Source organism: Chiroxiphia lanceolata, chromosome 16 (assembly GCF_009829145.1).
Source record: "Chiroxiphia lanceolata isolate bChiLan1 chromosome 16, bChiLan1.pri, whole genome shotgun sequence".
Lineage (NCBI taxonomy): Eukaryota > Metazoa > Chordata > Aves > Passeriformes > Pipridae > Chiroxiphia > Chiroxiphia lanceolata.
Genome location: NC_045652.1, coordinates 6,558,820 through 6,585,457, shown reverse-complemented (window position 1 = coordinate 6,585,457; position 26,638 = coordinate 6,558,820). Strand labels below are relative to the sequence as shown.

Below are 26,638 nucleotides of genomic sequence, written 5' to 3'. Positions count from 1 at the left end.
GCGCTGGCCGAGCCCAGGCCGGGCCCCCCCCGGGGCTGCGCCCGCGGCCTCCCGCCAGCAGGGGGCGCGCGTGGGCGGCGGCGGCGCGGGGGAGGCGCTCCCGCCGCTCTCGCCGTTCCCGCCGCCGCCGCTGCCGCTGTCGCGACCGCCCCGCCCGCCCCGCCTCCCGCTGCGCTGCCGCGGCCTCACAGCAGGTACGGGCGGGGGGACACACGGACACGCACCCCACCTACAGGCACCGCTACCCTCGCGGGACCCTCCGCCCCGGCGAGCGCGCGGCCCCGCGCCGGGCGCGGGGAGCCGCTCCCGCCCGCCCCGTCCCCGCGGTGCCGCCGCGCCCCGCCGAGGTGCGGCCGCGGGTCGGGCCGTGTGTCCCCCCGGGCGGGGCCCGGGCCGGGCGGGCCCCGGGAGGGCCCCGCGGCGCACAAAGGCGGCGGGCGGGCCCCGCGCCCCGGGGGGAGCGGGACCGGCGGGGCGGGAGCGCTCCTGTTGCGCCGGGGCTGGAACCAACCCCGGCGGGGCCGAGCGCTGACAGCGGCCGGGCCCGGCCCGTGCCCGGCCCGTGCCCGGCCCGTGCCCGCGGCCCCCGCGATGGGACTGTGGGGGTTTGGGCGCTAAAGCAGCAGCGCGGTGATTTCTGTCCCCCCCGGCCCGGGGCAGCCGTGCTCGGGCGGCCCGGGGTGTTCTGGTGCGGAAAGTCAGAACTGTATTGCAGGAAGTGGAAAAAAACGCCAAACCAAAGCAACCTCAGAAACGAAACAGGCAGCGAAACTCAAATATTGTCGATTGCGGTCGTCAGAGTTGGTTAGCAAAGGTCATCTCGGTGTAGATCCTGGGGGTGGATCTGGATTTGTTGGTAAGATGCTCCTTCTTCGGCTTGTTTTTTGGATCTATTCTGTATTAAAATATCTGAAGGAACTGTAAACCGAAGTCTTCCAGCCCTGCTCCTTAATTTTCCTGCTGGGGAAATGAAGTGACTTCACAAAGCGTCTTTGTTCTCTCTTGTTTCTTACGTGAATTTAAGAAAAAATGTAGCAAAGCAGTGAAAATTGAAAGCAAACCTCGAACAGTATCTTATTATTTTGTGGGTAGGGAGCGAGTGGGAGGAAATGCAACTAAATACTGAAGGTAAATAAAGAGCGGGGAATGAATAGGTGTTAAACCTTTGCTATGTATTCAGTTCCATTTTATTCAGATATTTCCTTTTGAATACAGAAAAGTTCGTTTCTCTTTTCAGAAATAAAAACTGTGTTATTAAGTGGCTTTTTGAGCTGACATAACAGAGTTCTGTGGCTGAGACCAGAAGTATTATCTGAAGCAGAGGAGTTAACTCAGAGCTGTTGGAACGTGTGTTGTGTACTGTTTTTCCTGTTTCTCCCCCAGCATCTTGCATGCTTGAAGTCTCTTATATAACAGCCCAGTGATGCATGAACATGAACATAAAATCTTTTGTGCTTTGGCTGTCTGAGGAAGCTGTTTCCATAAAGATTTTGCGTTGAGATTTCTGTTTTGCCTTCCTTATTTTGGTGCCAGTCCAAGTCTGGTGAGCAGTTTTCAATCTCTGTAAGGCATGCTTTGGTTTGCACTGTCGTTTATTATCTGTAATTACGTGTTCAAACTGTCAGAGGGTTAGGCTGGGCAATAAAATGGCTTGGACAAGTCTACTTTGGGTCAGGCTTATTCTGTGATGGGCAGGTGCTTGATGGGCAGGTGGATTCTTGGCTGGGTTGGAGCTGGTGGTAGTGGAGATGTTTGTGTCAGTGGCATCTCTCTAGGAAGCAGTTTGGGTGTAGCTGCATTTGTGCCACTTCCCACTTGCCTCTGCCAAGGCACGGGCCTGCTTTCCTGTGCCCCTGGGGTGGGAATTACATGTAAATAGCTTTTGGATCCAGCTGCCTGAATGCATTATGCTTATTGCTGCTGCTGGTGCAGGAGGTACCAGCAGAGAGAGAGGCTTTTACTTCTTATAGGTGAAAGGGATTTATCCTGCCTGCCTTTTGGTCATGTATTCACTCCTGCTGTTCTGTTTCGATCTTACTCTTCTCTTTGCAGTGTCCCCTTTATTCTGGGACCCAGGGTGTAACTTCTCTCCTCTGGAGTGCAGTTTTCCTATATGGAAACATTGGTGAACTGTTTGTGGTTTTATTTTATACACAGGCTTCTGCTTTCACAGCTTCTTTCTGAAGTTTTGATATAGGATGGTGTAGATAATTTCTGACTGAGTGGATTTAATATTTTGGGTTTGTTACCTTCTGACTCTGTAGGAAAGGCTGATGTTACAGAAAGAGGTCTCTTTGTTCGCAGTGATTTCCACTAGACTTGCACCCCTGTCAGGGTTCATAATTCAGCTGAACCATTGAGGCTGATAGAGATCTATCAACAGCAATCATGATAAAAATTTCAATGCGCTTTGTACTGTACAAAGATCCAATTTGAGATTTCTGCAACCCAGTAATTGTGTTAATAGTGAACTCAGTGATGCATGGCAAGAGGATACTCTCCTCTATCTTAAAAGAACACATCTATACACTGCACTTGTTTTTGAAGTTTCAGCTCTGTGGATAGGGAAGTGCAGCAAGGACCACTGGCTTCCAGTTGTTTTTAGCATTTAGGCCTGAAGGTGCAAAGAATACTTGTTTGAAATATTTGTAATAGCTGGAGCCGTGAATGTCTATAACAAACAATAACTGAGTTACTTGGTCAGCTGAAGGTTATTAATTCCCAGGGGTGGTAGTTCTGGTCCCTGAATGATGTTATGCATTTTTCTGCTGTTCTCAATTTATCTCCAAATAAGTGATCTGCTAAATGTGTGCAGCAGGAGAAAGGATCAGTCCTGCCCAGTTCTGTCCTTTGGGACTGAATTTTCAACTGGGGGAACTTGTGTGCATGGCAAACTGTAGATGCTTGTTCTCTGGACAAGCTTTATACAGTGTGACCTTGCTTTTTAGAATAACCAAGGCCTGTATTCCTTCTACAGAAAAACTCAGTTCTCTGCGTTCTGTTTGAATTTATTCACTTGTGTTCTACAGATCAATCTTGGCTTTGCAAGATAATCTGGCAATTGTTGCATTCAAAGCCCCTGTGCCTGAATGTGGCACGTGGCACATGCTAAATATTGGGAATGTTCTTTAAAATGTATCTTGAATGCCTCAGAAGTGCCAAAATACAGAACACAAGGGAACTGTCTTGCCTTGTGCTGGAAGGAAAGCAAGGAACCGATGAGAGGCATAAGTGGCTTTGTGTCACAGAAGTGGAGGGATTCCTGTCCCCCTGAGCTGGCCCAAACCTGTTGTCCTTCCTATCCCCTGTTTGTGTAGCTGGACCAGCATCTGTCACAGAAGGTGCCATTGGCTCCTGGCAGTGGACTTTCTGTCACTTGGCTTCTGTGAAACAGGATGAGTTGAAGCCTGTGATAAAGATGAAACAGTATAAATTGTTCTTTAACATGTTGGGATTTAGGCAGCTCTTTTTTTTTTTTTTTTTAATCTCTACTAGGTTTAGTAAATGGAGCTTGTCATGGCCACATAGGCAGTTGGAGAAATACTGCATTTAATAAAACAATCAGTTCTGACTCTGACCTTAATTACTGATACATTAGTCTGCTTGCTTTTTTTTTTTTTTCCTTCAGCTCACATACTATTTTTTCCTTCCTTTAGCTTGTACCTTTCAGGGAATTGCACAAAGAGTAAAGCAGTAGTACAGGTTTTGCTTTTCTGGTAATAGTTACAAGCTACAAATCACCATTTAATCTGTTTAAATGTATGTAAGTACATATGTTTATTTGTTTTAAATTCTGTCCCTGCAAATGGAGGAGAGCTGTTGCTAAGTAGGTGGTGTTTTTTATCTTGGAAAGTGGATGGATGACATTAAAAGTCAAAACATGATTGTTCTTTGCCTTGTATATAACTGAGTCTAATGTGTTTTTGGTTGAGAGGATTTAAGGATAATTTGGGTGAAAGAGATACTGTCACAGGTGCTATCAAACAATTTTAAGTCTTCTGCAAAATCATCAAATATTGGGGCAATGTGACTGTCAAAGTATTTTAAGAAAAGATAAGTTTTGCCTGAATATCTTTTGGATGCAAATGAGAAGGAAAAAAATAGAAAACTGCTTCGAATAATAAATTTCAGCACTCACATACGTTCATCACTTGCTCTCTATTCTTTAATATGGGGTGCCACTTTGTAACATTTCCATTAACTTTATTGTTGTGGAGAAATTGGATCTGCACGTTCTCCAGTTTGATATGTCATTCTTTAATGTTTATGCTAGAGGTGATAAATATATGCAGTTGTTACAGTGTTGGACTTTTTTCATTTCTTCGCAAATTGGGGTGGAGTTTTGGGGTTGCTTGAAATTAGTAAAGCTGCTCTTAATACTTGTCCAAATTGAGTGGCAAGGTATTACATTGTCAGTTGTTAATTTAGAGAACTAATAGCTAACTCCACAGCTCACATGCTGTGACAGCACACTTCAAATAGCCTTATCCTGAGGGTTATACAGATCATTTTAGCTTGTTTAACTGAAGTATTTGTAAATCCAGCAAATTAAAGGCACAAAGAAAAAAAAAAAATCACTGTTTCAGACAAATTAAATTGAAATGTCAAGCTGATGATGTGGAATTACATTGAAGTAATTCAGTTTTTCAAGTGAAATAGGTAGTTTTGCTACTGGTAAAGTGTCCAATGCTTTCACCTTGGTCAGCTGGTAAATACTGTTAAAGCAGTAGTGTTTGCTTCTAATTACACTTCAGTGGTGGGGTCATGATGAGAGGCTCTAGAATTAGACTTACTGGTATTTTTCTCATCAGTTTGGGTTTTATTAATAAATACACCAGGATCTTGAGTTTATTTTTATTTCTACTTCAACAAGCAAATAAAAGAACTGTGAAGCTGTTAAGAGGGCCCCGTGTGGACCTTCAGCTGGGTGGAGCAGTAATGCATTCAAGCTGTGCCTGTAGTCTGGGGGAGCTTCACTGACATGACTCTGCCTCATCTGGAGTAGATAAGTGGAAACCAAAGATAAATTAGAAGTTGGAAGAAGGTTTTTCTGTAGGAATGTTGTGTAACTGGGCACTGACCAGAGTGTTGGTTCTGACCTGGGGCTTCTCCCTGGATCTCTGGGGGCACTTCAGTGTCCGTCAGGGTTTTCTTGGATATGTTCTCTGCAGCTGTGGTGGTGCAGTGTCATCTTTGTCTGATGGACTCAGTGTTGATGTGAGATTGGATCCTTCTGGGCCAAGTGCAAACTGTTACATATTATAACAGCCATTTATCTCTCTTCCTTTTTGAGGAGTGGCATATCCGAAAAGTGGATGTTCAGGATAACATGTCCAATGTGTCGGAAGAGAGAAGCACTAGACAACAGGACATTAAGAAAGGACTCCAGTTTATAGAGTATGGTTTTGTGGTTTTTATTCTTGTATGCTCATTCACCTCTATATACATATATATGAGATGGAAAGCTCTGGGAAGGTCCTTTTAGTGTAGCACCAGCAGAGACAGGAGAAGGACCTGTGTTTCTCCTCAGAATACTTGCAAACACTCACATGTTAAATGGGGAGCAGTCTTAAGAAAAGACAGAACCCCTCTTTGTTCCTAAACACAGCAGATTGAAGGTGGGAGGTTATTCCTTTTCTGTCTTTGAGAAAAATCAGCCTTTAATCTTTTTTTGTGAGTGGAAAATGTTGTTAGCCTGAAAATCCACCTTCACTTGAGAAAAGCTGCACTAAGACTAGGTTGCTACTGAAAGGGATGGGTTTGCTCACCACTACCTAAGTGTTTCAGCTCTCTGGAGCTGAAAAATAACCTAATGAAAAATCATCTTAGTAGTTAACTTTCATTTGTGTCAATGCCAAATTCTTTTGAAGGTCCTGATTATGTTAAAATCATTGTGAAATTTCACACTAGTTCATTGTTCACATAAGGCATTCTTAGAGAAAGGAGGAAAAAAAAAAGAAAAAAAAAGAAAACTGAGCATTTAAGAATTATTTAGAAACAGAATCTCACTTAACCTATATGGAAAAGGAAAGGGTTCCTATTTTTCTTCCTGAAAAGGTAGAAATAAATACCTCTTTTTTGTGCTAGAGAAAGTCTCTGTTGCATGTCATACAAAAGATCTCCTAAAATTCCTGTAGTGTCATTGGTATGACTTAATTAAAATTGATGTGTTCTTGTGACAGATAATTTGTCATTTTATAATACTTACAAGAAGATTGCAGTTCTCCTCATGTATAATCTGATTCTGCACAGTGGAGGAGAGGAAGGAAATTGTTTTTAATCAAACAACACTGATGTCTAAAACTCTCAAATCATTCAGAGCCTTAAAACATTTTGAACAGCAGAGTTCAGACTGAGTTTGTAACTTTAACAGAAAGTGAGTCTTTAGTAATAAGAAAGCACAGTTTTTTAATCAGAGCTCACCCACAGCTCCCTTCCTTGTTCAGGGCAGGCTATGGGCAAAATTTAGAGTTTGGCCTGTTGGAGGAAGAGAGGCTGCTTTTAGTGAGACCCAGCATTCTCCAATGGGATTGTCTTTTAAGCAACATGTATAATAAATAAAGTTTGTGATTTTTTTTCTAGGTCTACTTTGCCCTATCCAGGGACGCAAGAACAATATGAGGTAATGAAATGACTTTAATTGCCAGAAGGGTTTTTAACATGGACCTATCTTAGTACAGTTACTCTTGGTTTTAGTCATCCTTTAATTAGTGATATAGTATGAATGGTAATTTAAAAAGTCTTAGTATGGGAACTGGAAGACTACTAACAGGTATTCAGATATTTGGGGGTGCTGAATTCACTCATACAGAAGTTCAGGTGAAGTCTTTCTCTCCTGGTGTTGGGAATAAATTTGGGACATTAATTGAATAAAACAGTGTGCTATTCTAAGTAAAGTTCAGAGTAGCACAGCAAAAGTGAGATTAAAGGACTTCACTCACACCTTCAGAACATGTTTTGTTTCTGTATGTGTTATGAGTTTGGCTTGTATTTTCAAACTCATCCTCTTAGTTCTTAATCCAGTGGTGGTTTCGTTGAATTTGAGAACATATTAGATAAAAATGCAATTGTTCACATTTTAGATTAAAAAATCCTTTTGCTGTGCAAAAGCAGCCCTTCTGTACTTCTTCTTTGCCAGTTGCTATGGCTGCTGCTTGCTGAAAGAATGTATGGAACATATATATATGTATATATATATATAAACATCTTTGAGATTGTCTTGGCAAATGTCAGAAGAAAAATACCAATATGGGCAAAAGTTTTGTGTTTCACTTTGATTCCGTGAGGCTACAAGTGTAATTTTTTTTATTTAAAAATTTATTTGGAAACGTGGAAGAAAAGCAACAAACTGCTGTTGACGAGTGCTCCTTCTCTTTGTTCCAGTTATTTATACGAGACCTCGTTAGAAACCTTTTTAATGAAGGAAATGACGTGTATCGGGAGGGTGACTGGAGGGGATCACTGAGCCATTACACAGAAGCTATAAACATTGCTGATTATGCTAATTCTGAAGAAATCCACGTTTCTGATGATGTTTTAGAGAAGCTGCACGTGAACAGGATAGCGTGCTTTTCAAACATGGTAAGCTCCTGTCCAAACTGGCAGTGGGAAGACCCAGAAAGTTTAAAGAGTGAAAAACTCTTGGTGGTGGTTTGAAGACTGACACGTTTCAAATCATCACATTGGCACATTCTTGAAATTCTTCTTTTCAGAAGTATGATTGAGGTATTTTTAGTTACTAATACTAGAATATTAACATAAAGAGTCATACTAGGCTTGGAATTTGATGGAACAGTGTTTTTATCTATTTATACTGCTGATTGCACCTGAGTCTGCTGCTTTCTCTGCAGAACAAGATGGTTCTTGTGAAAAAGCTAAATTGTCTTTGTAACTGCTGGTGGATTTTACATAAATGATGGCCCTGCCTGTTTTTAGTTGCCTAAGTTGGTGACTGAGCAAAACTGATAAATGCAGCCTTGGTGAATGTTTTACAGTATTTCAATACCTTCATCTAATACAGGTTAAATTCATTATTTCAATTATAATAGTTCTGATTAGTTCTTTTTCCTCCTCCTAGGGATTGCATGAAAAAGTTCTAGAAGACTGTGAGATAGTATTAAGATTGAATGAAAACAATTTCAGAGCTCTCTATAGGAAAGCAAAAGCTTTGAATGAGCTGGGAAGGTATAAGAAGGCTTATGATGCTGTAGCAAAATGTTCTCTTGCTGTGCCACAGGTGGGTAAATTCTATATTGATGATTATTTTTAAAGGTTTGAAACAGATATTACATCATTTGAAACAGATATTCTTGAAACAGATAATATATCAAGACCACTGAAGTTCTTTCTGTTGGTTTGGGGTTTTTTTAATGGAGTAAAATATTTTTTATTCCTCTAAGCAGTTTTTCTTGTGGAAGTGAAAACTGAGAGTAGAGATGATAGTCCCCAAGCTCAGTTTGTTGTGTTAACTTTCAGCAAAAGAAATAAGTCACTTTGCAGTGGGGCTCAAGTGCCATGAGTGTTTGCAACAAGCACTAGAACCACTGAATTCTTCGTTTAAAATTCTCAACGACATGAAGAGAAACCCCCCATAATCAGAATGTACAATATTGATTCTTTTGATAACTGAATTTCAGCTTTCCAAGCCTTTAGTAACATTCTTGTCCTGCATGTGAATGCCTTGCTGTGCACCTCTGCCCTTGGGCTGGGGCTGTGTTAGCAGCACTGTGTGGTACAGGAGTAGATGATCTGTAGACTGAAATCCTGGTCCTGTGAGGTCTGGTATCTGTGGTTGTTTGTGTGGTTGGGTTGGGTTTTTTTTGTTTTATTTGTTTGTTATTTTTTAAGAGTTGGGGTGCATCAAGACAATTCTTGCAGGACTTTCAATTTAGTGACATCCAAAACTAATCTGAAACTAATCTGATGTGGCTCTCAGACCCTTCACGGTGCAACCCACAATGCTGCAAGTGGGGCTGCTGGAGAGGTTTCACTGCAGAAATGCATCCCTGATTTGAACTGAAATGCTGCTGGAAGCTTTGCATGCTTTGCTCAAAATAGAGTGATCACAGGACAGAATCCTGACTTGCTGCTTTTTCACCTTTCCCCATCAAAATGACGGTGACATGAGCAGACAAACTGGGGAGCGTAGGTTTGCCTCTTGATATAGAGAAGGTTTCAGTTTTGTTTCCAAAGACACAAGCAGTTTATCTGACTGTGTAACTTTGGACTTTGGATCCTCACTTTGCACCTCCAGATCTGAATGTTTTTGCTTAAGGTTGATATGCCTTTATATAAGTTTTATAAATAGCTTTTTCTAGCTGTGGGACATGATCTGAATACTAAATCTTAAAATAATTTCAGTGGATAGCTATTGTAACTATAGGACAAAGTGAAATATGATGATGTTTTTAACTCAGCTTTTCTGGTTGTGTGGTGCAATTACTCCCAAAATACAGAGTTCTCATTAAATATTCATCAGTGTCATGTAGTAGTTAATATGTTAATCAGGAATGTGGCCCTCAATTTGTGTTAAAATGATAAAATAAAACCCCATCCCCTCAAAGAACAAACACCCTCCTCAAATAAAAAGAAAAATACTCACCCACAAAAAAAACCCAACAAAACACTTCTCTGAATTTCTCTCGTTTTGGAAAAATCTTTATTTTAAATTCAGATAAATAGGGAAAAAGGATACTCTTCATTTTCTGTCCTTTTCTTTTTAAATTCCAAGTGTTGGTGTAAGTTTGCTTGAGGGTAGCTTTATTTTTCATGTTTAGGTTTTAGTCCCATGTGTTTGTGAAAGAATAAAGCTGCCTTAAGAGACATCCTGCATACAGGATCTTGCAGAATATAGACTGAGATGTAAACAGATGTCCTGGCTACATGACAGTACATGTAAATGATGAAATTTTATTTATGTCTTTTAGGATGAAAGTGTGATTAAGCTTACCCAAGAACTAGCTCAAAAACTAGGGTTAAAAATAAGGAAAGCATATGTAAGAGCAAAGGTAAGATTTTAACATTTTACTGTAAGGTTTCCCTCTCTTGATGTCAAGGTTGTGTTTAATGAAAGTATCTTTTCTTTGCAGCCACCCTCCTCAAATTCAGTTTCTAATGATTTATCAACTCAGGTAAGGTTTTACATGGTCCAGGGAAACTGTCCCTGTAAACTACAGGGAATAATTGTTTCATAATTTCACCGTGATAAAGGGAAAATGGTGCTATTGACATTTTATATGAGAAGCTGTTATCTTGGTCTTTAGGGTTCTGTTGATCTTTGTGTTCAGTTTTGCTGTATATTATGGCAGACTGGGACATAATGTTATCATTCAAGTTATCTTTGTAGAATCAATGTTATCTAAAATATTAAATCCAGTGCAGTGCATATATTTACTTTTAATGTCTTGAGGTAAGAGCATAGTTAATGTGCTTATTTTTTATTTTACTGTTGACAATTATCAAAATGAAGGTTGCTGGGATAAAATCCCTTTTACTATATGGATTTGTCCAAATTTGACCTTCATTAGCAGCTAAACTTGAGTTTGTCTTGCTCCTTGTAATGTGTCTGAATGGCAGGAATGAAGAGGAGTTAATCTTTCTCTTACAGACTTCTTTCACAGGAACATAGACAATTTAGCTGTAAATGAATGAGGAAACGTAGGAACAGCTCATTTAAGATACCATTTAGACTCTTTCATTCCCTGAAGTATCATTCTTACTTTTGTTGGTTGGCTGCAAATTTTTAGTGATACTGTGAGTGGATTTCAGTCTGCAAATGGATGCTTTATCTAAAAAATTATTTGACCCTTAAATTGCATTAGAGTTCATAAATTTCAGATTTTATGAAACCTGCATTTTAGACCTTACGTTCTTCATTGTAAATATGTATTTGAAAAGTTTAAATGGCTTTTGTACAAAGTGCTGAGAGGTATTTTTTTTTCTTGCTTACAGAATTCTTCTGTAGAAGATATTGAGTTAGGTGAGTCTGGTGTTACAATACCAATGCTAGGAAGCTAAATATGCCATACATATCTCATTGTATTTGTTAGGAAACGTCTGAAGAAAATTCATCTTGTCATTTGAGAGTTCTGTGGTAAAAAGTCTGATCTGCTTATCTCTAAAACTCTATATTTAAGCGGCTGAGCAAATTTCCTTTTGGTCTCCTCCACTTGATATGATTGTAGCTGCTCCTGTAGTGATCATTTCCATACTGTTCTTTTTAACTTGCAAGAACAGGGAGGGGAGAATATGCCAAAGATTTAGTAAAGTATCAGGTCTGTAACCTTTCCTGTTTTTCTTCATTTGAGTGATAGATAAACACTGAGACATAGGTGCACATGAACTGGAAGCTGATGGCAGCTAAAAACATTTAATGTGGTTTTCCTTAAACATTCTTCACATTTCTGCACTCCCTCTCTCTCCACACTGTCAGGATAAAAGTTATGCAAGATCTTTTCATGTCTTTGAACAAAGATTCCAGTCATTCCCATCTTACTTGTTTCAGATTTATCTGACCAGAAGCAAGAGATGGTTTCTGCTGCTTCTTCATCAAACTTTGTTTCTGAAGTGTCTAAAGTGTCACCAGTTCCTGTACCATCTCTATCTGCTGTTATGCCTCTTCAAATGGAAAAGGTCCCTTTGCCTTCTGCAGTGTTGGCAAATGGAGGGAATGTTTCTTTCCCTATGCCAGAAGCATGTTTAGATTGTGGAGATGGAGATATAATTATTGGGGAAGAACTTGATGAATTACTTGATTCTGTGCCTGATCCAGATGAAAGTGTAATGGTAAGACTTTTTTTTGTCTGTTTTCTTCTATGAGTGGGATCTTGTATTTTTATCAAGTGGGCAAGTGCTGAAGTGTGTGTTACCTTTCCTGGTTACATGGAGCTGTATTTGTACATAGGTTGATTTTTTTATTTTTCAGATGCAGATTCTTGTAAATGTGGCTGTAAAGATATCAGGACTAGTACTACTGCAGAAATACTATTAGCTACTACCAATACTACTTAGAGGAAGTACTGTGAAAAGTGAATTGAACATTTGAAGTCTGGGCTAGTGTGGGTTTTTGGGGTGTTTTTGTGCAAATAACCTCACTTAGAACATTAAGAGTGTGTTGGAGTGCTCATCCTGTAGCTGTAGAAACTATAGTTAAATAGAAGCAAATAGCTTTGCAGGACAGAAGTACTTGGGCTGTGGCCTTCTGGGGCTCTCACTGGTATCTCTGCAATCAGAGCTCTGTCCAGATTCCACCTCCTGGCTAAACAGAAATAGGCCATCATGAGACTTCTATATATTTTTAGAAGAGATATTAAAGAAATTTAGTTATATGAAATGTTGTTCCTAATTACACCATCAATCCAGCCCTAGAACAGAACAGTGTTCCTCAATTGTCAGTCAAAATGAGAGCTCTGATTGTTGAGCAGAGATGTCTGAACTTATTAGCAGGTTACTGGCTCCCTGCTGTGGCCCTGCCAGTCATTTGGAGTATTTATTTTGCATTGCACTAGTATTGCAGTGTTAAATGAGGCTGTGGCATATTCAGTTCTTTAATTAGTTGTGATTTTAATTCCTCAGTCACCTGTGGATATAGGGTTGTAAATCTTCAAATCAAAAATGCTCGGGCTTCTCATTTTCTGGTTTATGCACTTTGTGTTTCAGAAAGTATTTTGAAAACGTAGAAGGTAATTGTTTTTAGCACATCCTAGGAAGATTGCCATGGTGAAATCCAGAAGGAAATGCAGTCTTCCAAGACAAACTGCAGGCTTGTGGAGTGTGGAATCTTGAGGGAGTTGTAGACTGATAACTTGGGGAACAGAGGGAGTTTCACATGGGCCAAACTCTGTGCAGACCTACTTGGTCAACCTCCAGGGATGGCAGGAGGGAGGGAGGGGAAACTTCCCCATTTGGCATGTCCTTCCTAAGGGTGTACAGAAGGATAAGTTATTTTTCATGGGGGGAAAGAAGATGACCTGGCCTTTGCAGAACGTGTTACCATTGGATTGTATCTGGGGATTTATTTCAAAGCTAACTCTTGACTCTTTGCCGTACTAAAGTTTGAATTATGTTCTCTTTAGTTAGAAAAAAATAATGTTGATTTCTGTCTCTTCCTAGTCATCACTTTGTCTGTGTTTCTAATGTAATTTGGAAATTCAGCTCTGATCTGATGGATTAAAGAATCCAAATATGTTAGTAAGTTAGGAAAGGTTTGGTAACTAAACCTTTGAAGTGGTTGATCCATGGATAATGCCTTGCACTAGGGCATTGTTTAGTGTTTGGGTACTCTTGGGTAGCTCTTGCAGTACTGTACTGTGCCTTTCATTGATGTTTTTCAGTAGGTTTATAAAAATTTTGCAAAAACCTTACTAAAAGAAATACTGTGGCAGATTTGTGTTCTTGAGGGTTTTTTTGCTGGGTGTTGAACACACTTCTTAAATTTATTTTTTTTCCAGCAAACTACAGGAGCCAGAGGACCTATTCCTGCAGGGAGTGTAGCTCCCAGTGTTCCTTTCTCTGCCTCTTTGCTGGGGACGCTGCCAGTTAGTGCAGGATTTGTTCCTTCACCTTCTCTTTCAGAAATCTTTTCACAGCCTTTGGCTTCTTCACTGGAAAACTTTTGTTCACCTTTAAGCACCTTTTCAATTAGTGACCCAAAAAGAGGTAAGAAACAAGCCTTAATATTTAACCTTTTATGATGAGAGTTGTGCACGAGCCAGCTGGCTTTTCTTTTTAACAAATGAGTTTTCACAACTATTCAGAAATATTTATAAATAAAACTTTTGTTTCCTTGGGGTCTCTGCATAAGGGTCCAAGCTCCCTCTATTCAGTTTTTCTATATCTGTTGTGTAACTTTATTTGTTTCAGGTGAATGAGTTTAAAAAAGAAAGAGTATTCTTTCAAACTTTTTTTTTTTTTAAACAAAGATGTCCTTGCAGCTTAAACCTTTTGTCATGATTTGGCAATAAACAAGAGTTACAAAAAGGGTAATATAGCTATGTACTCTGAAAAGATACCAGATTCAAACCATATGGACTATAATTATGTAGTGAAATCAGATATGTGAAATAAGATGTAAATAGTCAGCGAACTAGAAAAGATGAAATAGAGTTTTGTCTCTAATTACCAGTGTTACAGGACCATGTTGTCTTTAGAAAGAAGCCAGAGTTACAAAATAAAACTTAAAATAGAAGAATCCTCTTAACCCTCTTTCACCTCATTCTTTCATAGTCAGATATTGCTTATCTCACTACCCTTTTTGTACTGCACAGGTATCTTCATATTGCTTCAGCATCTGCCTGTGAAGCTACTGCTGATAGTAATTTTTCAGCCCAGAGGTTACAAGGAACTTTTACATAATTGAAAAAAACTTATCAGAGCAAAAAAACCCCAGCTTTGGTGTTTGTCAAAAAACCTTTGATACTTCTCAGGAATGATAAATAATTTTTTGCATGGGATGTTTTGGGGTACTGATATAATTAAAACTTCTTGATTTTCCTCTAGACATCTCAAGTTCAGCTTCTAGAGATGGAACACCAACACTTAGCAGCAATAATTCCCCATTGTTTGTACGTATTTTTCATGTTTTCTTTCACATCAGTTCAAATGTTAACACCTTGGAGGCTTTGCATAGATCCGAATTTTTACAGTTGAAGTTTCTATTTTTAATAAAAAGGCACTTTTAGTGTTAAAATAGGATTCTGGCTTGGAAAACAGTAGCACAGGAGCTCATGGCAGCAGTAACTGAACACAAGAAAAAATTTACAGTTTTATATATGCAAATTTTGAATACTGTCACAGCCACTTTTCCCTTCTTAGGAAGTTGCTGTAAAATACTGTTGAGTTGTTAAATCACCAATCTAAAATCTCTTATGATCTGAATGCCAAATAGTAGGAATCCTGAAGAACTGTCCTAGTACAGGAAGAGAGCAGATACCACCTTGTGTCTGGAAATCTCTCTGCTCTCTGTATTCTGGTCGTGCTGTGTATTTGCAGTTGTGCTGCTGGCACTGATCACATGGGGAGGGGTGACACCCCTGTGAGCCAGGATGGGGTAATAATTAACCTGACAAGGGCTGTTCTCCCTGTACCTGCTTGGGTATTGTTTTATGCTTAATCTGTGCTGTGTAAACAGCCTTTGTAAAACTTCCCTGTCCCTTCTTAGACGTGTGTTTAAGTTTCTATTATGATCTTTTTGTGGTAGTCTTTTTATGCTTTGAAGGATAATTTTAGTAGGTTAAATTTGAATTGTAGATAAATAAATTATTTGGATCGAGTAAAATATACTTTCTTTCAACAGATAAATGGTCCTAATAGTTTGTTTGGGTCCGAAAATTACATGGGACTTGCAGGCCAAACTAGAAATGACTTTTCAAATGTTTTCAGCAGTACAACTGCTAATATACCTGTATCTTCAGCACTTGGGGGAAGAAACCCATTGGAAGGCACACATGAGCTAAGACAGGCCTGCCAGTTATGTTTTGTCAAAAAAGGTAAGGGGCTTTTGGACTCGATTGGTTTGATTTCTTTAAAATGAAAAAGCTGAAATGTTCATAATAAACCACTGTTGGCTTCTAAACCATGTTAATCCTGACTCGTTCTTTGCAGATGTAGCACTGTCTTGTGACTGCTAAAATATTTCAACCACTTTTATCTTCTTTCTTCTTGTCTTTCTTTCTTGTCCTAATAGATTCTTGATTCCTAAACCCACCCCAAATCCCCACACGCTCTCCCCAGCCTGTGTGTGAGGTCTTTCTCATTCTGTATTCGCTTTCCTCCCAAACCCCAGGGTACTGTGAAGAGTGACACCTTTGCTCAAAACTTGCAATACTCTCTCTGATTGGCAATGGGGAATTGAACTGCAGTTCAAAGTACCTGGTAACCTGCACATCCCATCTGTTTTATCGTTCTTTCAAACTAATTCTAAATGATAATCGTGAGGCTTCCAAACCTTTGTAATAATTAACTCCACTGTATTGACTCAAAGGAGCTTAACCAGTATTGGTCTTTAATACAACTAATCTTTTAGGCCTGAGCTGTTGCTGTTAAACAGAGCCATATTTTAAAGGCAATAGCTTTTATTAAGACTAATCTTAAATATAAGCATTGTGTTTATAGGCATAATTGATATTGATACACTAATAAAGAATTGCATCGGGACATTTAGGGGATGACTATTGCACCTTTAAGAACTTCTGTATTAGTTTAAAATTATTTTTACAAGAAAAATCCATGAAGTGATGTTTGAAAAACCATAGGACACATTCTCAAAAAGCAGGAGCTATAAAACATTTGTGAAAATACTTAGCATGTTCCTAGCTTCACTTTTTGTGTCAACATATCTGCTTCCTCTGTTTCTTTCCATCTCTATCAAAGCCTTTAAGTGTCTCTTGCTTTTACTACCTTTTGAAATTGTACTGTTCCATCATCATCTTGTCAGAGAAACTGGGTCATACTCTGTTTTTTTCAGTCTCATAAACAGCAAAATTCACTGAGCATTGCTCATCTTCAGACTCTCTCCCTGATGTCTTCATTTGGCATCATCCTAAAGACAGAGTTTAAAGCTAGGCTTATTTTTGTTTCCAAAATCACAAAGTTCTGGGATGGGCATTTATCTTTTTGGCATGTGTGTACTTCTTACAGTGTTTTGTCTCTAAACATAGTCCCTGTTCTAATAAAATAAAAGTCGAAGGTTAAGAGAGCCATTTGCTGATCTTTGGAATTCATCTGCATTGACTTATTATAAGGAAGCAATTTAAGTTTTAAACTGTTGTTATGGGAATGTATACTTTGGAATTGGAAAAAAATGCAGCAGTTTGCTGTCTCAGAGTAATCTTCAGGTTGTAACACAGCATCCCTCCCCAAATATAAAATAACTTGTGAGTTTTTTCTTGCTGAGACTGGTCCTTTTGTAAGTATTTGGGTTTTTTTCTATTCTGCTCAACATGATGGGTAATGACTTCTGGTTCTTCAGAGCTGCTGGTGCGAGTAGGAATTCTATTCAGTGTGTTCATGTACTTTGCTTTTGGGCTTCTGTGCCAGTGTGTTACCATTTGCTGCAATTTATGCAAATACAAGCAATTTTCTGTGATTGTTTCAGGTCCTAAATTATTGGATTACGCTTACCATCCCAATTTAGAACATAAATGTAAGAAGGATATTTTAATTGGCAGAATAAAAAACTCGGAAGATAAATCATGGAAAAAAATACGTCCAAGACCAACAAAGACACAGTATGTGGGACCATATCATATATGTAAAGGTATGTGTTACAGAGAGGAAAATGTTAATGCCCCCACTCAAAGTAATGTAGTTCAGCTTCTCCAAAGTGAGGTATAGAATGAAGTTTCATTCTTGCTCATGGGAGGTGGAGAAGGAAGTTCAGGGTTGTTTATAATATCAAAGGAGAGCCCTATTTTGGCTGTTAATGTGGTTATTTAGAGAACATGCACTGTACTTCTGTGTTGTTCTTCATTGTGAATAATTTTGCTTTCAAGTGCCGGGCGATTACTCTTAAAAAGAGCAACAAAAAAGCATTTTCTCTTGGACTTTTGCAGTATGAACATCTACTCATGATGTAAGCAAGATGACTTGTGGATTGATGAACAGCTTAGTTTAAGCACAGGGCATTCTGGGTTTTCTGCATTGTTGCCTTAGACTGGTACAGGATAGTTGTTGGAGGTTTTACATTTTCATCAAGTCATTCAGCATCAGGTCCTGTGACCCGTTTAAAACTGATGCACGGGACTTCTTCGTTAAAAACATTTGAAATGGAGATGGTGGAGGTTTCGAGATGAATTTCCAATAAAAGTCTTTACAAAAGCAGTGTCACAGTTGCTGTTGGCATTTCAGATGTTGCTGCTGAAGAGGAGTGCAGGTATCCAGGGCACTGCACGTTTGCCTATTGCCAGGAGGAGATCGACGTGTGGACGCTGGAGCGCAAAGGAGCCTTCAGCAGAGAGGCTCTTTTTGGGGGAAGTGCAAAGATCAGCCTGACTGTGTCCCGCCTTCTTCAGGAACATCACGGATTATTTATGTTTCTTTGTGAGGTGCTGCTTGATTTCTAATAACACAATAAAAATTACAATAGATGCTAAAATTACCCGGAAAGAAATGCTTTGGTTCATGCCTATTTTGTGAGTTTTGAAATGGATGTTCGGTCATAACCTGATTAGCTTTACATTAAAGACTAGATGAATTATCTGTTAAAATCTTTGAGGTAAGGTATATTTTGAAATGTATGCAATACATATTGTATAATTATTTTTTTTGTATTCCAGAAATGTTTTGATCACAAACCCAGAATAATAAGCAAAAGGAACAAGGATAACTCATCTTCTTGTTCTCACCCTGCTATGCATGACTTTGAAGATAACAAGTATGTTTGAGATACCATCTCTATAAGTTTCAAATTAAAAGCAAAGGGTTTAGGGCAGTTTTGAATACTGACTTTCATTTCTTACCTGTTGATTGACTTCTCTTCCCTGCTAACTGACTGTAATGCTTTGGCAGCATAGGCAAGAGAGACTTACAAAACAAGGGTTGACTCATGTAACTAAACTAAAGTGAACTGTTTCTTTATCAGTGATTCATGAGGGGCCCACCCTTGTCTTTGAATCTTATGGGTTTTGGTGTCAGTTTAATAGCTGGGTAGCTGCTCTGATGTAAGTAGATGTGCGATGTTAAATTAATATAGGAATTTATAAGTTTTTTCTCTTTCTTTGATCTACTTTGCTTATTTTGCTGCAGTTTTAACTCAGTTAAGAACAGATTTACCTTGATTGCAATGAATGAAATAGACCACAGTCCTTATTAACTCTGTTGATAAAAAAACAGTGTGAGGAAAGTGTCTTTAAAGAATAATTTAAGTTATTGTTGTAATCGTATTAAGTAAATTTTGGAGAATTAAGAGACTTACATTTTTATATGAGGGATGCATAAGTGGGAGCATTTGAATTGCTTTGTTTGCACTCCAGTTCCCTGTATTGCAGCTGCAAGAGCTGGGCTGTTACTGCAGTGCATCACCTCTGTCTTCAATGGTGTTCTACAAAAGAATAAGTATTATGTTAGTAATTAGATCAGGATATGTACTTCAAAGTGGACAAGATATGCTTTCCCTCTGGGAAACTAGTGATGCAGTTGGATTGAATTCAGTAATGCTTTGCAGAAGAGGGACCTCTGGATTTCACAGGAGCTGTTCCGTGATGTTTGTTTACTCGGCCTAGAAATGACCCTTCGATGTGACCTCCTCCTGGAAAGTGTTTTGACTTTCTCCTTTCAAATAAAAAGTGTTTAAAAGACATTTGAATAATCTGTCACGAGGGATGGTCATTTTAAGAAATATCTAAAACTGGCTGTTTTCAAAACAGGTGCCTTGTCCACAGTTTGCGAGAAACCATGGTGAAATATTCCAAAATCCGCCCTTTCCAGCTCCGATGTCAGCTTGACCTGTGCAGGCACGAGGTGCATTATGGCTGCTTGCGAGAGGATAAATGCTTTTATGCTCACAGTCTGGTGGAGCTTAAAGTCTGGATAATGCAAAAGGAAACAGGTGTGTTTTGCTTTACTCTTCATTGTCTTGCCACTCCTTCCTTGTCTCGACTCCCTGTGAAATCGGCAGCTTGGGATCAGGGCAGGAAGCAGGCAGGAGCAATCTGGTGTTTCTCAGCTTGGGTTTTGGAGAGTTTTTCTGTGGTCCATAATACAGTGCAGCTTTTATAATTACATGGTCATGACAGGTTTGGTATGTTATGTTTAAAGGACTACTCAAAGATGCACCTTAACTTATGTGAGCAGTCAGTAATTTAAAAAACTTGTCTGCTTTTCTGTGTGATGATACATACGATAGTTCTGTTTTGGAGGCCCTCGTGATATCCTTAAGTATATATATTTGTGTGTATGGATGTAAATGTGTGTCCATGATATACACAGATACATGAGTGTGTAAATATTTATACAATATATCAAAACAGATAAAAGCTTTGAGGCTGCAGTTGCATTCCAGTTTGAGTGTGTCTGTAATGCTACAACAGTCATAAGTACTCAAGCAGTTTTCCCCCTTCCTTTACAGGTATTTCACATGATACTATTGTTCAGGAATCAAAGAAATACTGGCAGAACATGGAAGCTAGTGCACATGGATCACAGGTATTTTCATTTTTCCATTCAACTAATTCTGCAGTGACTCTGGTGATAATTCTTTTTTAATGTATGGAGCTTATTTTAGAAATTACTTTTTTTTAATGATTTCCAGATAGTGTCTTTCAGTGTAGACTTTCTTCAACTTGCTTCACTTAGACTAAAATGCCTGCTTTGCTGCTATGCAATTCCTTTTTTGCTTTGCTTATTCTGTTGTAGGTGGAACATGAAACATAAATATAATTTCAAAGTCAGCTGCCATGGGGCAGTTATCTTTTCCATATGGAGGACTTTTATGTGTTTAGTTTGTATATATTACCACAACTTCAGGGTACATATACCTAAATCAGAAATGAGTTAAATAAAAAATGCATATGTTAAGAAATGTCTAGTTTGAAATGAGAAGGCATGCAGTAATACCTGCTTCCCAACATGTGTTGTAAACTTGTGCTGTAGGGGGTAATTCATAATTATGTATGGATTTCTTTGCAGATGCAAAATACCTTTTACTGTTGTTGTTCTTTTTTTGGCTTAAGATTCTTGGGAACCAAATGAAATATGGATCACTTAATTTGAAGATGAAGTTTGTTTGTGGTCAGTGCTGGAGAAATGGTCAAGTTAATGAGCCAGACAGAAACAAAAAATATTGTAGTGCAAAGGCCAGACACCCGTAAGTAAGATCAAAGAGTGAAACTTCTCCTGATTTAAAACCTCTTTTGGGAAACTTTTTTGCTTCTTAGAGTCATACAAGGAATTAAAAACCCAAAACATATCGAAGTAGAACAGTCATCTCTTTGTGGCTTGTCAGTAATTGGTACTGAGAAACATTTTGGTGGCTACAAAAGTGTTTTGTGTTTGGGTTTTGGTTTTATTTTTGAACGATCCGTTTCAGCCACGTTTCAGCAGAACTTAGTTAAATCTCAAATATATGGTGAAAGCTTTGTAGAGAACCTTTCTGAGCTCTCCTGGTTCTGCTTCTGTGCACACAGTGGGGCTTTTTTTAACTGTATTTTCTTTCCCTGAATGTGTCTGGTTTTCAGGTGGACCAAAGATCGCCGTGTGGTGCTCGTAATGTCTAATGAACGGAAGAAGTGGATGACCATCCGTCCTCTTCCTGCAAAGAAACAAGTGCCTCTGCAATTTGATGTATGTTAACCTAAAACTAATGTTTTGGTTAAGAAAACAGAGTAATGGGGCTGGTTTCGTCAGTTCTGCAGGAATTCCCATGGGAGCTGGTGGGAATATGTACATCGTGTTTCTAAGTTCAGCCTTAGAAAAGCCTTGATCTCACATGTTACTACTGAAGCCCTTTCTCATGAGTGGAAGTAAATAGTTCTGAGGTAATTTATATATCTCTGGGGTCTGGTAACGTGGTAGGAGGCAAAAAGCAGTCATAATACTTGTTTCCAGCAGTTTGTTTTTTCTAATTCCAAGAAATGAGTTTTTTATAAAATAAACGTGGTTTTATTTTTCGTGTGATATAAATGTCTGAGTGGAAGGAGAAACACTAGCCAAGGCTGGAAAAAAAATTCTACTAGCATCCATTTTACTTTATATTCATAAGGATTTTTTTTTTAAATTCATGTTCCAGTTGTGCAATCATATTGCTTCAGGCAAGAAATGTCAGTATGATGGAAACTGCTCATTTGCTCACAGTCCTGAGGAGAGAGAGATGTGGACCTATATGAAGGAGAACAGCAGTAAGTAGAAGAGTAGATTCCAACATGTAAATCTAACTGTTATGCTTTTCATTCTTGTATTTCAATTATTTTTTAATCTACTTTCTTTCACTTTGTCTTTTGTAGTAAACCTTGCAAGTGCCCTTTTAATTTGAATAAACCCAGACTGGGTATTCAAAACCAGTATTAAATAAAAATAGCTGTATTGTATATTTGTTGCTTGATGTTGCTTGATTTTTTTAAACAATAGTTTCTATTGGTTTTTTAGGTGTCTTAGAATAGTGTATTGATCCTTGCAGCAATATTGTTTGGGGTTTGTACTTTATATTGCCATGTGTGCAATTTTGTTGAAAACATAGTGGGGAAAACTCTTTGTGGAACAGTCCCCCCAGGTGTATTTACTGGGAATTATCATTCACTTTCTGTTGCAGACTTGTTATCCCATTAGTGTGACTGGGAGAAAAAGTCAGAAGTAAAAATGACATAAATGATGAGATCCTGTTCTGCAAGAAAGCAGACTAAATTTACCAAAAACTGTAGCATGTGTTATATTAGTACTTTGAAATTCAGGTATCAATACACAGTAGCACAGCTGTTATCTGTGCCTTGGGTCCCTGTTCAGAAACAGGTCTTGCTTTCCTCCTTGTAGGCAGAGCAGGGTCTTGGTAAGTAGCCAGAGACTCCTGTTGCTCTTGGCTCTTAATCTCTAAACTGTGTAACTGTCTACATTTGTTTCCTTCCTTTTTTTCTTCTTACCATAGGTGGGGACTGAATTAAGCTTTGCAAACTCAGTCATTTATCTAGTGTTCTCAAACTCTTGCCTTAATTGCTAATTACTTATTTTAGCTTCTGCTCTCATTAGTTCAAGACTTGGAGCAGTTGTATGACATATGGCTAAAAAGTCAAAAAACAGAAAAAGGAGATGATACAGTTGCTCAGGCAAACAAAGAAAATGGGAAGCAAATTCACATGCCAACTGACTATGCTGAAGTCACAGTAAGTAATCAAAGCTATAATCCTAAATCCAAGCATGTGGGGTTTTTTTATTGTTTGGTTTTTTTTTTCCCCCCAGTCAGTAACTTAATGTTGTTGCCCTCATTTTCTTGGTGCTTCCTTAGTCCATTGCTAGCTACACTAAATGCAAACACTCACTGACACTGTGAGGCAGTTCTTCTAAAGCCAGTGGAGATCATAAACTTCAGGTGACTGTTTAAATAACTGTATCTCTTTAGGTAAACAACAGTTTACAGACCAACATAGGGCATTCAAAATGTATTAGGAGCATTTCTGTGCTTAAATCATTGAATTCTCAATGTTCTGTTTTCAAATTCCTTGTAAAACAGGTGGATTTTCATTGTTGGATGTGTGGGAAGAACTGTAATAGTGAGAAGCAATGGCAGGGTCACATTTCTTCTGAAAAGCATAAAGAGAAGGTTTTCCACACTGAGGATGATCAAAACTGCTGGCAGTATCGCTTTCCAACTGGATATTTTAGCATTTGTGATAGGTATGTGGTTTGTAAGATGGCAAAAATGATGACAAATGACAGTTTAAATAATTGAGGCAGTTACTGGTTTTGACAAAGTTTCTAGTATTTGTTGCTTTGCGTACATCTTTCAACAAGAAATTAAGTAATTAACAGTATTTTAACGTACTTGAGAACTCAGGGAGTGACAAGGTGCCTAATTGTGGAGTTGAAAGTTCATGGCAGCTGTGTGAAATGAATATTGTTGGTATTATTATGAGTGTACTCAGGCAGCTGCATATTAATTACCTGTAGAGCACAGGAACAGTGCCTTGCTGGGCAGTGACACTGGCGCTCTAAGGCAAGTAGAAATGTTGGCATCAAACTGAATTTGTTAAAATCGAGTATTTGTTATTAGAAATCATTGTTGGATGTGTGGGAAGAAATCATCTTGAATGTGTTGAAGAGAACTTCCAAGATCTGTTGGTTTTCCCCAGCGTTGGTTGTATGTTTTGCTGCTCCCTTTAATTCTTAAATGCAGCCTGTTTACCTGCCTGCAGAAGACTTTTTTGTAAATCTGTTGAAAATTCTTTCCACCGTTGGAATCTTTTTGGAAGGCTAAAAACTTTGGCATTCTGGAGTTAAAGGTTCAGTTTGCTGAATTGTTATTCAGCTTGTTACTCCATTTCCAGTTAAAGACTTTGAGTGCCTTAGAGATCTTGAGAAATTGCACAGTTATTTTTCATTTGCAGTCTTTGCATGGAAGCTCACACTCCCCTTTGCTAAATTTTTAAGTAATATTCTAAATGTATTTGATGTTTTGAACATAGCAGACCTCGAATATGCAGTGTAAAGTGAATACAAACTGGCATGCCAAGTCATACTGAGTATTCTAAAATCATATTTAACAAGGATTAATTAGTTGGATTTTTAATCAATCGTAGTTCTTTAGCTTAGTGAGTTAAATGATAAGGTATTCATTAATATGAATTTGAAAGTTTCAAGCATTAAATTACTTAGTAAAGTAGGAGCATGAAGAACAGAAAGAAAAGAGCCATGTCTTGTCCTCTGTAAAATACAATTAAATTTAAACAGAGTTAATATCACTGTAAAAGTAAATACTCTTCCAAGGTTTTTTTGTCCTTAATATGTAGTGTATTTGAAAAACATGACCTGAAGAAAATATAGACAAAATAGTGATCATGATAATTCTATGAAAACACTATTTAAAATCTGTCTTAACAGATATATCGCTGGTACTTGCACTGAAGGAAACAACTGTAAATTTGCCCATGGAAATGCTGAACTCCGTGAGTGGGAAGAACGAAGACAAGTTTTAAGAATGAAGCTCAGCAAAGCAAGAAAAGACCACTTGATTGCTCCCAGTGATAATGATTTTGGAAAATATAGTTTTTTGTTTAAAGATTTAAACTAATACAGAGATGACACATACATGTTATCAGCTGGAAGCATAAACCAGAAAATTTGACAATAATCAAAAGCATGTGACAGAAAAGCTGCAGGTTTTCTGCTTTTATTGGCATATATTGTTCCTCCTGAACAGCAAAGTATAGTAGATTTAGGGGGATTGAGCAGACCTGTCTATGCTCTCATGAAACAGAGTGGTGATTAAAAAAAATCTGAAGTATTATGTGCTTACTCACCTTCTGTTGGACAGAAAGTTAGGAAATAGAAGGGGGGAAGAGTGGTTATAATATCTAGGAAGCCCCCTAGTCTCAGACCTTCAGTTGAAAAACTTCAAGGTATCAAGGTATTGCAAAACAGAGTGTTATGAGCTAAGAAAATGATGGATGAAAATTCTTCAGATCTTTTAATGGAGAGGATTTGTTTAAAACAAAGTTTGCTACTTATCTATATGTAGGTTGCTAAAAAGGATTTTCTTATTAAAGATTTTAAACAAAATAACCATTTAACTACAATATATGTTGAATGGGTATTTTTTCTCTATTTGTATGTTTCAATATAATTTACTGAAAAAGGATCTTGGGAGGAAAAAAGTATTAATTTTTGAAAATGAAGTAGTTAAAATTCTGTTTCTTGGTCTTTGCTGTTTAAATGATGATTTTGAAAGATTACACTTGTATGTCAGTATTGTGTATTATTGTATGGACTAATGTTGCCTGTAATAAAGAGAACTTTACACAAAGCTGTTTTCTGCATGTAGCCTCTCAGGATTGAGATTTTTGTACAAACAAACAATTATTTGCCAGTTAGCAAAAGCTTGAGCACATGTAGCTAAAAGTTTACTCAGTTGGTATTTGTGTCGCTCGCTGCTTGTTTGCGGTTTTCTGTATTGTCATTAACTCATGGCATCACTACAGTAACAGAAATGGCCAATAACTTGCAATGTAGACAAGCAGTTTGGAGCTATGTGGTGCTGGGACACGTTTTCAGCCCTTGGATGTGGGCATGAGCCACTACCTCAGCTGGAAGGTGGATGGTGCTTCCCATTGCCTTTCCTGCAGAGTGTAGGACATGGAAAACCATTCAGGGGCTGAGGTGACTCCTGACTGATGAGCCTTTGGGCTTTACAGTCATTGGAGCTTCTGTTGTGTTTTGGCTTTTCTGCAGATAAACTGCTTTCTGCTTTCTTTGTGTGTTTGCTGATTTTCTTCCCCCCCACCCCCCCAACTAAACTGTTTTCAGTAACTCATTCAAAATAGCTAAAGCTAGGTTTCTTTTTTTTTTTCCCCCCTCCCATAACTGGTTTCTCCCTCCTCTCAAGAGTATTTTTCTCTGTTCCTGGCTGACCTTATATAATTAGAAGAGCTTTAAGAATGACCTCAGTAGTTTTGAATGTAGTCATTGAGCAGATATTGTGTATGTGTAAAAGGTGTTGAACCAAAGTTCAGTGTTACCCATACACGACATGGATGCTGTGTCCCTTCACAGAAAGCACAACAACTATGAAACCAACACCTTGTGCTTCAGTCATGGCTTGGGGATCTTGGGAAGTGACTGCTCCTCACAGGCTGGGCTGCGGTGCATTGGAGCGTAGGACGCAGACAAACGAGCTCTCGGTGCTTGAAACGCCACCCGCTGCAGTGCTGATTTTTTTACATTGTTTGTAATAAACTGAGCGTGAGACAAGAGTACTGTGGACGCTGTTAATTTGTGTGACAAAACCTGATTGTATCGTGTGCCTTTCTGAATTGTTTTTTCTCAATTTTATGCTTTCATTGTTTAATTGTACAAGTGCTCTGTAAATCATTGGAAGTAATTCTAGGGAAAAAAAAAAATACTAAAACATGAAACCCTCGTTCCGTAAGGCCGGTGTGAAATCTTTCATGGGGGCTGGTGGGGAGTAACTGCCGGGGGGGCTCGGGGGTTATTCCCTCGGTGA

At 38.7% G+C, this 26,638-nt stretch overlaps 1 protein-coding gene across 3 annotated transcripts; it reads left to right on the top strand.

Moving 5' to 3' along the window:
* Positions 1-139: 139 nt before the first annotated feature.
* ZC3H7A (zinc finger CCCH-type containing 7A) lies at positions 140-26,563 on the top strand. 3 transcript variants are annotated; one of them, XM_032703563.1, is made up of 23 exons: positions 140-194; positions 5,294-5,397; positions 6,583-6,622; positions 7,384-7,581; positions 8,078-8,236; positions 9,927-10,007; positions 10,089-10,130; positions 10,951-10,978; positions 11,504-11,784; positions 13,449-13,656; positions 14,497-14,561; positions 15,293-15,485; positions 17,093-17,254; positions 17,845-18,041; positions 18,273-18,370; positions 19,362-19,543; positions 20,063-20,139; positions 20,667-20,800; positions 21,171-21,276; positions 21,722-21,830; positions 22,672-22,805; positions 23,153-23,316; positions 24,520-26,563. In XM_032703563.1, exons 2-23 carry the CDS (start codon positions 5,330-5,332, stop codon positions 24,707-24,709), a joined length of 2,916 nt encoding a protein of 971 aa, XP_032559454.1. In that variant the 5' UTR covers positions 140-194; positions 5,294-5,329; the 3' UTR covers positions 24,710-26,563. The 3 variants fall into 3 exon arrangements, 2 of the variants coding, with proteins under 2 accessions (XP_032559454.1, XP_032559453.1); XR_004359850.1 differs by lacking the exon at positions 140-194 and adding an exon at positions 640-856 and having other exon boundaries at positions 22,656-22,805; positions 24,520-24,839; XM_032703562.1 differs by lacking the exon at positions 140-194 and adding an exon at positions 648-856.
* Positions 26,564-26,638: the final 75 nt, after the last annotated feature.